The sequence below is a fragment of the Parus major genome, chromosome 11, assembly GCF_001522545.3.
Source record: "Parus major isolate Abel chromosome 11, Parus_major1.1, whole genome shotgun sequence".
NCBI classification, from domain to species: domain Eukaryota; kingdom Metazoa; phylum Chordata; class Aves; order Passeriformes; family Paridae; genus Parus; species Parus major.
In genome coordinates this window covers 18,794,895-18,809,194 of record NC_031780.1, presented here as the reverse complement: position 1 = coordinate 18,809,194, position 14,300 = coordinate 18,794,895, and the positions used below count along the sequence as shown (strand labels likewise).

Sequence of the window (14,300 nt, the reverse complement as noted above, 5' to 3'; positions counted from 1 at the left end):
GTATGGACACTGACCGGACACAGACACTGCCCAGGTGTGGACACTGACCTGACACTGACCAGACACCTCTGCCTGTCCCTTTGCCAGGTTCATCATCCCCACCCCTGGCTCCAAGGCAGGATCCTGCTGGATCATATCTAGCACCTGACCAAATCCCTTCACGAGCAAAATATCAGTGTACACCATCCACAGCAGCTCTGTCCCTACAAAGAGTGATGGACTGTTCTTACAACAGGATGTCTTTCCCATTCATAAAACCTTTTTTTTTTTTTTTTTTTTTTAAAGCTGACACAGTTTCAGCTGAACTGAGATACAATTTATCTCAGCTGACTTGGTAATTACTGAAGCATTCCACTTTAATCTGGGTGATGGTTAATGAAATCTGCAATAAAATCGTTTGTGGCTTTAGTCTTTGCAGAAAAACCTCACAAATATGTAACAGATATGGAGAAATAAATAGGAATGGTATAGAATGCATTATTATTTTCTGTCACAGCTAATCAAGGGAAGCCTATACATCAATGTGGCTTGATGGTGCCAGGATGACAGACTCATTTCTCCAATGAACCATTTTCTTCTTATATGGCAAAAAAGCACTGCATCTGTATGAGATCATCTAGAAAAATCCTCCTTCCTGAAAAATACTATATTCTTTTTTGTTGCCTAGCTACATGCTGCTGTTACCTTAGAAGGCTGTAGATTCATCTGAATGATTCTGGTGGAGCTGGTGTGCTTGAACAGAGGAGTGATGCAAATTTATAACCCTTGTAAAGATATGAAAGAAAGGGGTGAGTGTGAAAGAAAGGCTTTGCAGCAAAGCAATTTACTGTGTATTTCATATTCTTTCATGACATTACTTGTTGAATAAAGTACATTTCACCCCACAGCCCAGGTACATGAGCAGGCAGTGACTGACACACACGCTCGATGTTTTTAATGTGAGAGTCTGATGCCAAGGAAACGTTTGCTTGGTTCACATTAATTACTGCTGTGAGTAAGTGTAGAGGAGGGAAAAGAATGCTAAGGTTTGATTCTGATCTCATTCCCAAAACTGTGACATGGAAAAATTCCATGGAAAGCAAGCAGCGTGCTGAATTCCATTGGCACCAGGGAATGGGATGATCACCGAGTCTTTCACTGAAAATAAGTAGCTTTGATGACTTGGGAAATGAGGAGCCTAAAGCCCAAAGGTTTACATTGTAATGAGCCCATCAAAAAAACCTCTGACTGGAAACTCCTCATGCATGAGACATGCAGAGATTGAGAGCTGAGCAATAGCTCCCTGTCACTGTCCCAGCCTGATCAGCAGCTCAGGGTGCCCAGAGGTGAAATCCTCACTGAAGACTCCAGCATTCTGCTATTCCCTAAAAGTGGGGATTTACCTCTGGGAAGATGAACAGGGAAATACAGTTATTTCTTACCTGCTTCACTGTAACTGCTTTGGGTGTAGGATGTCCTTGATACACATCACAATTTTGCAGCTTTTGTCTTTAGAACTGACAGATTTTAGCACTGGAGTTTTGATTCAGATTTATCTAGTTAGGGCTGGCTTTCAAATTAAAATCTGCATTTCTTTCACAAGATAACATTTTTCAAGTCTATTGCCTATAAACCCCCTTATATAAGGAACACACTTCATACCATTCTCTTATCTCAGTCTAGGCTCGTACTTGCTCTCTGTATTTAATTATGAGCCTAAATGCTGACCATTTTATATTTTTGGAGAGAGAGTGGTGGATAATGAAGCATATTATGGTTGTAATAATGACATAATTTCACAAGAATAGAATCAGAAAGAAATTTGACAATTTAAAATGGAAAAAAAAATTAAAAGATAATTATATTCATTCAAGTATAACTCTACAATTAGAGTTTTGAAGGTTTTTACCAGAAAGTCTTGTATAGCAGCAGAGGCAAAGCAGGAAATGTGACATTCAAAAGAAGCAGAGATTCCTTTTACTGCTATGATGCAAATATGGAATTTGCCAAACTCTGTACATTCCAACTGGACAAATTCTGAGTTTCTCCTGGAAGAAATTATAACATCTCTCACATCCAAATTCCCACACAATTTGCATGGGTGATTCCACTCACCACAGGAAAAGACACCATAAATTCTGCACTGGCTTATAAAGAAGTAGAAAGCTTTTCCAATTCAAATTCTTGTCTCCCCTGTGACTGTGAGTTTTTGTCCCTGCTTCAAGGTTTCATTTATTGAAATGTAAGGAAAATGGAGTTTCCCCACAAGGGAGGCAAGAACAAGCTTTGGCACCTAAAGCAGCAGCTCTGTTTGATTCTGTCCCCACTGGTCCCCACCAGGAGCCTCACGTAATGTTCAGTGATTCTCAGCCTTGGAAATGCACATTTGGACACAGAACTGAAGGCATCTGTGTAAAAAAAAAGCTACATTAAACATTCCTTGTCCTTTTTTTCTTACCTGGTACACAGAAGAGGGCAGCACAGCAGAAGTTTCCCTTTATATTGCCATAAGCACTTGAAGCTGCGTTTCTGTGCTGTGTCCTTCCCTCAGCAATGCATCCACGTGGCTCTGGAAGCCTCTTGGGTGTTTCCTCTGAGGGTCACAGGGCTGTTCCCACTATGGGTTTTCAATCCAGGGAGACTTTTTCTTCTTCACCTGTCATTTTCATGGAAATATCTGCATTTCCATGAAATACATTTCCATGAATATCTACATTATGACAACTCTATCAGATTTTCAGAGCTGCTAACAGGCAACTTTTGAAGACTGTCCCACAGGTGTATGGAGAAATGAGTTCTGTGGGTTAGCAAGGGTGGCTTTAGGCTGTTTTCTACACAATTTCCTGCCTATCAAATGCTTATGTCCTCAATAAAATAGAAGTAGGTCTGCAAAAATGTTACTCAGTGCTCAGCTGACAGCCTAAACAGATGATAGAAATTCTTGGGATTAAGAAAGAAAGCAGAAAGCTTCAGCATCCACAGTGAAAGTCTATGGGAACATGTTGAACAATCCATGCTTCTAATCTGTACTTTTTGTCCCCTAATGTCTAAAAAGATGTATTAGTTAAGATAGAGAAGGGCAAGCAGGGATTCATGTTTATACATGGACTGAGGAACTCCAGGTTCCAAAGCCACAAGAGAAGACTCCTGCAGAAAGTTGTAAAACCACGGCATGTGTGAAGGAGACATGAGGGAAATCTTATTTTCTGCTTCACCATACAGTAAATGGGGGTAGTACAGGGTGTTGAAAATCAAGGTGTGTTAAAAAACAGTTTGAAAAATAGGCAGAAAAATCCTACATCAAGAGCCTCTGGTGGTTGTGTGTGTGGAGTTTTAATTGTGTTTATCATGTTCTTACTGTCCATTCTTCTTTAGATATCTGCTACAGACAGCTGCTGGAAACTGGCTGTAAGTTGAGTCTGACCCAGGATGGCTTCTTTAATTTGTTATTGTAAATAGATTCACTCCTCTTGCCAAGGGCTATTGCTGGTAAACAATAAATCTTCCCTTCTCAGTTTGCTTCCTTAGCACTACGTAATTCTTAGTAAGACACACAGCCACTTACTTTGCCCACTCCCTAAACCAACTGTCTGTAAATTCAGAAACCTTTTCATGGTCTCTGAATTCCAAATATTTCTCGTGAAGGGGCTGTGAAATCCCCACCAAGGAGAATACATCCTGCAGGAATTGTAAGGGGATATTTAGCGTTCCAGTCATGGAGGGATGATGTATGTCACACACATCGGCTGCGACAGGTTTAATTCTGAAACAGAGGAATTAGGGGTGATTAAAGAAAACAATTATGGAAATATCTTAGCTCATGTTCTGTTTTTACTCTGAACTTGAAATGTAATAGGGGTAAACAGCTGACCACATCCAGTACGTGCTGAGAGCCCGAGGGGGATCCGAGCGCCCAAAGCCTGCCTCCCGTAGCCGTGGTACACGAGCAGTTACCGCCCTGGAGAGAAGGAAACTTGCCACTGAAAAACTGAAATTAAGCAGGAATTTAGTGTTAAACTTAGACAGAATGCTTTCCCCAAGTATCCCCCAACATATATTAGTAGTTTACTAACAGCCTGTGGTAAAGAAGAGGAGGAATTCCATGGGCACAATGAAATTGGATCTGCCTCTTGTGCAACTCCTTTTTTCCGGAGCTGTGATTCACCTGGTTCCGCTGGTCATTGGCTTTTCCAGGACTGGAGGTTTTGTAGCTTACTCAAAGCAGTGAGAAATCCAGAGCAGCTGAAAGATGAACCACATTTCCCGTTATTCTTGTCCCAGGTTATTTTTTGCACTCCTTTGCAAGAGTTTAAGAAAGACAGGCCTTTGCTTTACATTATGAGCCATGAACTTAAAATGTGCCTATTTTATCATTCTCTACCTGAAAATGCAAACAGTTCTGCATTCTTTTGTAGAGATCTTTAGAATTTCTGGTCTAGAGCTGGGAGTAGGCACAGTAGCCATGAAAGGTTTATTATTTTTGTAGCTGTAACAATGGCTTTAGTTGGGTTTCTGTTTGCATTTCCCCCTTGGCACTCAGTGTGAGCTTTCTAAGCTGTATCAATTTCTGTTGACTCCAAAGCTCATATTTCTCCCATTATTCTTTCAGCCCCAATTCATGGCTACCACTACTCAATCAAAAGTATTACCTGCCATTAAATCCAAGAGTAATTATCAGGGAAAGCTTGGTCTCTTGGCTGAAGAGGTGTGCTGCCTTCCCACAGTAACCTCCAAAGGCAAGGTCAGCGTGGATGTGACATTTGTCACCTTCCCACAAAGGAGTTCATGGAGCTGAAAGCTCCACCTCTGCTGCTTCTTGTACACTTCAAAGAGTCCCTTGCTTTTACCCCATACATCACCTGCAGGACAATGGAATATAAATATGCCTCATGTGAAAAGGTCTGTTACAAACTGGACCAGTTAGCCCAGGGCTGCTCAGCTCACAGTGATCTGTGATTTTAAGGGTGATGCTGAGGGAAAATTGATACCATATTTTCACTATATCCTACTTTTTTTTTTTTAGGATAAGGACAAATATGTTTTCATTTCCCTGTATCTCTATCTCTCTTGCTTAGGTTAAAACCCCAACATATTTCATGCTGCTGCCTCTGTCTCTTCTCCCAGCGGCCTGAGTGTGTCAGTTCTGTAATAAAAGTAATAATAAATGCTGCTATTTCTTTCTCAGTCCAGGTGTTTGGAAGGTAGCCAGGCTCATGCTCCTGTAGGAGTAATGCTTCATATTCCTTGGCAAGAATGGACCTTTGTGGGTATCTCTACCATTTGTATAGAAATAACTTCACCCACATAATGGCTGATTAATTAGACTTGAGCACTGCAGATGAGTTGAAAAGTAAGGAGGAGAGAAACCCACAATTTCAGTGTAGAGCCACGCTAAGAACAATGCTGACTAATGGCTAATCCAGCCTTGGGACTGGTCAAAATATCAAAATATTCCTATTTTTCCCAATCAGTTGTGAAACAGTTCTGGTGTAAGACAGCAGCAACCACACAAACTGGAATTTGGTAATATATCAATTTGATGTAAAAAATATAAATGCTATTTATAGTATGGCATTTGACCTTGAACAAACACTCATGAGGATCAAACACATAAAGTTCATGCAACCCCAAAATTTTTCCTTTTCAAGCTGTAAATTCAAAGGGGAGGGTGTTAGGTGTTAGGTTTTACATGCTTGGTTCAGTTTAGTTTAGTTTAGTTTAGTTTAGTTTAGTTTAGTTCAGTTGATTTAGTTTACTGCACCCCCTGCAAAGTCTGTGCTTGTCATTTAGATCATGAAATGCCCTCTGCCCCTAATACAGAATAAAGGAATTCCTTTGGCTTTGTTACCCCAGGAATACATAACTGGAAAAACAGGATCAAACTGCATGTTTTGTATTTTCCAGCTGATGAAATGTACTTGGGCTGAGAGAGTGCACTAGAAACAAACACTGGCACTTCTCAAAAGCTTGAGGAAGAGTGAGAGGGCAAAGAAACAGAGAAAGAATAAAACAGGAAAGAGATAAGTGAAAAAGAAGAAACTGGGTATACTACAACAGTGAAATGCAAGGAAAGGCACTCGAAGTGGAAAGTATATGAAAGGAGGAAAATTAAAATCATGCAAAGATGAAATTAAACTGAAAAAAATGTAATCCTTTTTTTTTTTAGAGAGAAGTAGAAGCTAGAACAATAGAAAATAAGGGGAGAAAAGCAAGGCATGAAAATATCTTTTAAATAGAAATAAATTACAGTTCATGTATCTGTTAGAGGCATGATCACACAGAAGTGGAAATGGAGAACAGGTGAGAAGATGATCCTAAAGTCCTTCAAAGAAATGAAAGATCACCATTTGAAGGACTCTTATGCACCCCACTGAAATCAGTGGGTGCCACAGTAATGCATACATGAAAATACAGTAATTACAGTAATTACCAGCAAACAGGAAAAACACAGCAATAATTACCAGCAAGCAGAACTACATGTGATGTGAAGAGATATGTTATGTTTCTTAAGCCATTAACCTGAATTATCAGCTAATTCCTTCCAGCTTCACAAAATAGCTGGACTTATTAAGATCCCAGGAGCTGACCCAGCTCATGCCCCCCTGTGTTCCCCAGGGCAGAGAGGAGCAGGAACAGCCCTGGCACCGTGCTGCTCATCCCTCCAGGAACCAGCACAAGCCAAGGCCACCTCACCTTCCTGTAAAGGACACTCAAAGAACCCAGTGCCAGATCCTGAGTAGGATCCTGTGACCATGGTGCTATTCTGTAACTCTAAATTCATTACTTGGACCTGGGTGCTGGGAAAATACCCCCATGTTTGCCATGGAATGTTCTGTATGATTTCCACTGGGTAGAATTTTATTTTTGGTCCCTTTTCCTGCTGAAATACTGTTCTCTCAAAGTTTTTATTCATCACTTTGACATATACCTTTCCTGAGAGGTTTTTGGCTAGCACAGGGTCTATCTAACATTTACATCATTAAAATATCCACAATTCTCATCAGCAAAAGACTTGGAATAAAATACAGCTTCTTTGAGTGGTGTCAATGAAATCCCCATTCTTAGTGTGTTTCCAGTCCAAGAGTGCTCTTTGTGGCACAGGAGTGGTGCTGTCTCTTTGGTTCTGTTGCTTCTCAGATTTCTCTTATTTTCCACACAGAAAAGAATTAAAAATACCCCCATTTTATATGTCACCTTCTATAGTGTGATCCTGACACACAGTAAAGGCATGCAACAAAGTCTGGTGCAAAAGACAGAAAATCTCCCTGAGAATAGTTTCAGGTGACAATGTTAGGCAGAAAAAAAACAAATTTTAAGGAAGTCAGCTGAAGACAAACCATATCTAGAAGTGTATTTACATAATTAATTGTCTATAAATTCAGAATGATCAATTATAATGTATATATATGATCTGATTTATAAATTCAGAATGATCAAGGCAGTTTGGCAGATTCCAGTTTATCCACCTAAAGCAACCACAGTGTAGCTCCAATGCAAACCATAATTTGTTTAACATATGGTTCCAAATGCTAGCCAGAGCTTCCTAACTCAGTTCAGTTAGTTGAAGCATGCATGTTTTACCACCAAACTCTGACTATTTAAACTGACAAGGCTATTTTGGTTGCTGTTTTGTGAAACAAGCAGGGACAACTCGCTGCGAGCACTTGGTGATCTTTAACTACCACATTAATACTCCCAATTGCAGTTTATCAGCGTGAAGCGGCCAAAACCACCCCGAAAGCGTGGACTGGAGAGTTAAAATTGGCTCCTGAAAATAACAGAATATTCACCCACTTAGCCCATTCCTACAGAGTTTTCTTTCCCTTATTTTCTTCCCTACATCTCGAACTTCGTTTCCATCACCTCTTGCCTTCTTTAACCTTGTTTCTGCCGCTGATTTGGAAACCCGAAAATTGACAGGGATTTGATGGCAACCATCCCTGTCCAGAGTCCCAGGGATTTTCCCATTCTTCTGGGGCTGTAATCTTTCGGGAGCAGGGGCCAGGGCTATTTTGGCCGCACAACGTGGGACCTGTTTCGGTTGCTAAGTAAACACAAACTGTATTCAGGGCGCTGGGTGAGCCATGCAGGAGACAAGCAGAGTTATCTGCTGAGTGCTTTCTTGGCCCGATCACATGCGCATGACTGTGCCACTCGTGAGATACGGCTTGCACTGTCTCGCTTTGCTGCTCAGGTGAAAGCGAGAGGAGAATTTGACCTTTCAAAGCTTTTTGAGCCTCTCAAGCCGCTCGCCCCGCACGTGGGGCAGCGGCACGGCCGTGAGAGAGAGTGATCCCGGCACGGGCACTGCTCCCGGGGCGCTGGGCAGAGCCAGCACGGGGGATGTACGGGGGATGTACGGGGGATGTACGGGGGATGTACGGGGGATGCACGGGGGATGCACGGGGGATGCACGGGGGATGCAGAGAGCGCAGAGATTGTCCCTGACACTCCCGCACACGCCAGGAGCTCGCCCCAGCTCCAGCGCCGCGACAGAGCCGAGGGAAGCTCCCCGTGCTCTCTCACACGGGCCGGGAGGGGACACGAGAGGCACACACGGCGAATGCTTCGGGTGTTGCACCGGGGACAGCGGGAGGCAGCCCCAGTTTGCAGAGCAGCCCCGACGGGCGGAACCCCCGCTCAGAGAGCGGAGCGGATCGTGCCTCCCCCCGCCCCCGGGGGCTCCCGCCTCCCCCCGGGCTCCCCGCGCCGCCGCCGCCCCCGCTCAGCGCTGCGGAGCCCGCGGGGGCGGCGGCGCTGCCGACGATGCGCTGGCGGAGCGCCCGGAGAGCGTCACGGCGGGGAGGGCCCCGCGCCTCCGCCGGGACATAAAGAGCGGAGCGGGGAGCGGTGGCGGCAGCAGTGCTCGGGAGCTCCCGCGGCGGCCACCGGGGAATCCCTCAGCGCTCCCCTCAGCGCTCCCCTCAGCGCTTCCCTCAGCGATCCCTCAGCGATCCCTCAGCGCTCCCTCAGCGCTCCCCTCAGCGCTCCCCTCAGCGCTCCCCTCAGCGCTCCCCTCAGCGCTCCCCTCAGCGCTCCCCTCAGCGCTCCCCTCAGCGCTCCCTCAGCGATCCCTCAGCGATCACTCAGCGACCACTCACCGCGCCCTCAGCGATCCCTCAGCGCTCCCTCAGAGCTCCCTCAGCGCTCCCTCACTGCTCCCTCAGCGATCCCTCAGCGATCACTCACCGCTCCCTCAGCGAGCACTCACCGCTCCCCTCAGCGATCCCTCAGCGATCACTCACCGCGCCCTCGCTCCGCGCAGCGTCCCGAGGTAAGCGCGGCTGCGGGGCTGGGGTTGGGGCTGTGCGGGGCTGGGACTGTGCGGAGCTGTGTGGGGCTGTGCGGTGCTGTGAGGGGCTGTGTCTGTGGAGCTGTGTGGGGCTGTGTCTGTGTCTGTGTCTGTGCGGAGCTGTGTGGAGCTGTGCGGAGCTGTGGCTGTGCGGGGTTTTCGGAGCTGTGCGGACCTGTGGCTGTGCGGAGCTGTGGCTGTGCGGAGCTGTGCGGAGCTGTGGCTGTGCGCGGCTGTGCGCGGATGTGCGGGGCTGTGCGGGGCTGTGCGGAGCTGTGGCTGTGCGGAGCTGTGGCTGTGCGGGGCAGTGCGGGACAGCGGGTGCCGAGGGCCCCGCCGTGCCCGCAGCCCGGGCTGACAGCCGTGCCCTGCCCGCAGCCCATGACTCTGAACCGCGGGGACAAGCGGAGGGGCAGCACGCCGTTCGCGGCCCAGCAGCACCTGCACCGCCGCAGCATGCCCGTGGACGAGCGCGACCTGCGGCCGCTGCCGCCCGGGGAGCTGTCGGGCTTGGTGCGCTGCACCTCGTACAGCCCCGGTGGGCAGCACCGCCAGAGCTGGGCCTCCGACTCCTCCGACTCCGTCATCTCCTCGGGCAGCGACTCGGACGGCGGCCTCTACAAGGTGATCCTGCTGGGCGAGCACGGCGTGGGCAAGACCAGCCTGGCGCGCATCTTCGGCGGCGTGGAGGAGTGCGCGGACGCCGAGGAGGCCGGTGAGGACACAGCGGGCTCGGAGCCTCCCCTGCCATCCCCTCCCGGGCCACCGGCAGGGACGGAGCACAGTAACTTCTTCTGCTGAATTTTATTCATTTATTTATTTCAATTTTCTATAGGAAATACATACGACAGATCAATTATAGTTGATGGAGAAGAAGCGTCTCTCGTGGTGTTTGATATATGGGAGCAGGTACCTACAGCTCTTTCCTTTTGCTTTTGCTTTATGGCTTGGTCTGTAGTTCTATTAAAAAAAAATTTAAAAATCTAAAACTAGAAATGGAACAACTATACCTATTTGCTCAATCAGATAAGTGACATTAAAAAATGAGAGTTCATACTGCCTTTTTTCTCTCTGCAATTAATTTCTTGTAGCTAGGCAGGCAGTTTAAAACCCTGAATAGGGCTGAGCAGTCTCTAAATGCTTTGAATAATCAGTATCTGTCATGAACAGCCCAGGGAATTACTGTAAAATTAGAGATTGTCAATCCTGATATTATTTCTGGAAACAAGAGTAATTTCTTTTGTTTTGTATTTTAAATAACAAAATCTTTGAAATTTTGGGGAGATTGGCTTACTTTTTTTTTACTGACTTTTTTAATAATAAAGCTAAGAAAAAAAAAAATCTTCAAGGTGCTTAGAGTCATAAATCATCACTCAGTGTTGAATAGATTTTTCAGCACAGTAAATCTATTTCTTGTTGTTGTTTCAGGATGACAGCCAATGGCTCCAGAACCACTGCATGAAGATGGGAGATGCCTATATTATTGTATACTCAGTGACAGACAAAGTTAGTTTTGAAAAGGCTTCTGAGCTAAGAATCCAGCTGAGAAGAGCAAGGCAGACAGAGGACATCCCTATTATCCTTGTGGGAAATAAAAGTGACCTGGTCAGGTCCCGAGAGGTCTCAGTTGATGGTAAGAGCCACTGAATTGTACAAGTGCTGACTAAAGTAGCAGCAAAGGCTGTGCAGGATCAGAGCCAGTGGGAATGGCCTGGGTTTGATGAAGAAAAATGTATGATTTGAGGCTCACTGGGGAAGTGGAGCCATCTGGTTTGTGCTGAAGGGCTTGGTACCACAGAAAACACTGGGGATGGCTGTGGGGGGAGATGTGGGTCTGTGCAGAGCTCTGAGCTGCAGTGTGAGAGCAAAATGCATCAGAGCTACAGTTTTAGAGCAGGACTAATAAAGCCAGGCTTTAATTGTGTGGTGCATGTGCAGCAGCTCTTGCCAGGCTCAGGATGTGACAGTGTGAGCTGTGCTCTTTAGGGACATAGTGCCATATCACAGAGCCCAGGAAGCCTGAGGAAAGGGCATCCCATGCAGCCTGTGCAGCCCTTTCTGCTGGAGGTGACTCCACATTTGAGCTGAGCTGGTGGGACCAGGCTCACACAACTCAAAAGTCTTCTTGTGTATCTTCTCAGCTGTGATCAGTGAGAATCCTCTCAGCCAGTTCCAGCTGGCATTTGGGTGCCTAGAGCACAGGAACCAGTGCCAACACCACCGTATTGATTCTGCTTATTTAAACACTTTCTGAGGCTTTTTCTTTGGCTGCTTTCTTTCATTTTTGTTTTGTTTTGGGGTGGTTTTTTTTGCCTTGCACTGGAAAGAATACTCTGAAACATTGGTGCCGTGATGATGAAGCATCTCTCCCTATCTGGCTTCCCATGCCCCGAGTGTTGAATTCCTGCACAGGGAATTACTGGAGTTTATCAGGAGATCACTTTTTCAGGCTGGAGCAGGGCATGGTTGAGCTGTCCTAGTTCTGGCATCTGTACTTTCCTCAGGTTTACAACTCTGCCATTATTTACTTCAGCTGACTGTGGAAATTTGTGCTGCAGAAATGTTCCAGGGTTAAGTGCTTATGTCCAGAACAATGAACATCTTGTATTTCAAATTCAGCCCTGGTCAGATTCAGTGGTGCACAACTTTGTGACCTCTACTGATGTGTTCAATGACTTGCCCTTGTGGCCTGTATCAGCTCCACTTCTATTGGTGTGGAAAACTCACTTGTTACAGCAAGGCAGAGGTGCAGAATTGCTCAACAGCTCCCAGAATAAACCCCATTTCTTTTTTTATCTCACTGTAGTGGGTCTTTACCAAAAGTCAGTTAAATGCAAAACCAGGGCACTCACACTGCTTCTTATCAAACTGCAAACATGTTTCCAAGAGCCTGTCCTAAACCAGCTCCAGATCTCAAAACAGCTCAGGGGCAGCCTGGCTGAAGGACCACTGCTGCCATCTATTCAGTTCCATTGATCAAATGAGATTTCTGATCATTGCACACAACAAAACCAAGAAGAGTAAGGGGGAAAAACCATGAGAGCAAATTTGGGTTTTCCTTTCATGGAAAGCTCTTTCATAGCACTGAGGGCACTTCCCTTACTTAGAGCCAGTTTTTGTTGTGTTTTTCTGACAATGTGAAGAGAAAATGTCCATCTCCACTCATCTTCCTTTTTGTGTCTCTGTGCAGAGGGCAGGGCCTGTGCTGTGGTGTTTGACTGCAAGTTCATCGAGACCTCAGCTGCTCTGCACCACAACGTGAAGGATCTGTTTGAGGGCATCGTGCGGCAGATCCGGCTGCGCAAGGACAGCAAGGAGGACAACGCCCGCAGGATGGCCAACACCAAGAGGAGGGAGAGCATCAGCAAAAAGGCCAAGAGATTCCTCGGCAGAATTGTGGCAAAGAACAACAAGAAGATGGCTTTCAAAGCAAAATCCAAGTCTTGCCACGACTTGTCTGTGCTATAGGAGCTTTCAGCAGGGGCGGGTGATGAACAAGCCCCTGGCTCCTCACAAGTGTGCCGAGGATCCTCGTGCTGGGAACAGCCAGGACTTCTCCACTGAGACTCCTGTCCATGCCTTAAGGTGCTCAAGCAAGTCTGGAAGTTACACTACAGCGCTCCATTGATAAATGGTTTAAGTTTCAGTGTGTGCAAGTAAATGAACTAACTTGAAATATGAGGCTTGACATGCCCACTGTGTACATATGTTCTTTATCTTCTTGTCTTGTGGATACCAGAGATGCAAAGATAAGAAAGGATAATTATCACCATAGACTTGTCTCGTTTGCAGAGCAAAACTTAAACTTGTACGCAGGCTCGTACGCTCTTTTTAGTATAAATCAAGCAGTGATAAATCTTTTTAAACTCAAATGTGGGGAGGGGGGAGTAGAACCACAGTAGAATGGGAGAAAACAAATTATATATATATTTAAATACAGAACAGATATCATTTTATGAAATTAATTTGCACTTCCATTAACTGTTATTCAATTAATTGGTTACTTGTTTACATGCAGATTTTATAATAAAATATTATTTCCTGTTATAATAAACTGTGCTTTTCTCATAGTGTGGATAAAGAATGAGAGAGCAGTATTTTTATACTGACCTTTTTCCACTGTACAAAATGTTATACACAGACTGAAGATTTACATGTGATAAAGTTCTGGAACAAGGTGAATTGGGAAAATCCTCTGTCCTTTTCTTTGATAGAGAGTTTCTTTAAAAAGTAAACTCTGCTTTTATGAACACTCTGCCTCAACAGCTCTTCTTGGCAAGGGAGCCCCTGACCCTTCATATTATTGTTCATCCTCAACCTGGCTCTCATCAGCTCTGGCAGGAGCAAGGCTTTATATACAGCCTTTAGTGAGATTGATGTGTTGTGTTTATATTGATAAATTGAGCCCTGTAATGTTTGAAGTCCTCTCCTGGCTTGAAGGTCTTGTGTTACAGCCAATAAGCAAATGCAGGAGGTTGGTTTTTTCCTTCCTGGCAGCAGTATAATTGTCCAATCTACTCCCACTCCTGTAGATAGCTTCCAGTGCTTTCAAGAAGTTCAGGCTGGCAAGGGTGTTTGAAGGAGCTGTAGGATTCAGTTGTGTACAGTGGCCTTCAGGGCTGTTTTTGTGGCAATTTAGTGTGTAATAATCGATTTTCCCCTATCTGCTATCGATGTTAAAGTTAAAACCAAATGTTGCAGTGCAGGAACTGGGACAGCATTTTCTTTATAAATTCTTCTTCATAGGATACATTCTCTTAAAAATAATCCATACACTCTGTTCTCAAAGCCCATAAAACACACATTCCTCTGCCTCTTTCCACTGTCCCTGCCTGAGTTCAGTTCATTAGAGATTGTTCCAGCTGCCTGAGAGCACAGTTTGTCCATGGTGTAAGAGGGGCTGAGCTTTCCCAAAGCTCTGGGGGGCTTCCTCAGGTCTCACACCTTGCACTGGGCTGCCAGAGCTCAGGCAAACAGCTCTCCATGGAGTTATTCCATGTTCCTCAGCACAGGAGTTCACATGGGGAAT

The 14,300-nt window shown here is 45.4% G+C and overlaps 1 protein-coding gene and 1 long non-coding RNA gene across 4 annotated transcripts in view; one reads left to right on the top strand and one right to left on the bottom strand.

The window, feature by feature from the left end:
* Positions 1–2,942, bottom strand: part of LOC107210057 — a 6,923-nt gene extending 3,981 nt beyond the window's left edge. For 2 of the 3 annotated variants that reach the window (XR_004499044.1, XR_004499042.1), the window contains exons 1-2: positions 1,889–2,039; positions 685–764 (exon numbers count right to left, since the gene is read on the bottom strand). This is a non-coding gene — a long non-coding RNA (uncharacterized LOC107210057). Of the gene's footprint in view, positions 1–684; positions 765–1,888; positions 2,040–2,437 lie in introns of those variants that run through there. The other variant, XR_004499043.1, reaches the window with a different exon arrangement.
* A 6,042-nt stretch (positions 2,943–8,984) lies between these two features.
* RRAD (RRAD, Ras related glycolysis inhibitor and calcium channel regulator) lies at positions 8,985–13,521 on the top strand. The gene is made up of 5 exons (XM_015640231.3): positions 8,985–9,253; positions 9,650–9,986; positions 10,107–10,180; positions 10,700–10,904; positions 12,462–13,521. The coding sequence occupies exons 2-5, from the start codon at positions 9,653–9,655 to the stop codon at positions 12,737–12,739; spliced, it is 891 nt and encodes a 296-aa protein (XP_015495717.1). The 5' UTR covers positions 8,985–9,253; positions 9,650–9,652; the 3' UTR covers positions 12,740–13,521.
* Positions 13,522–14,300: the final 779 nt, after the last annotated feature.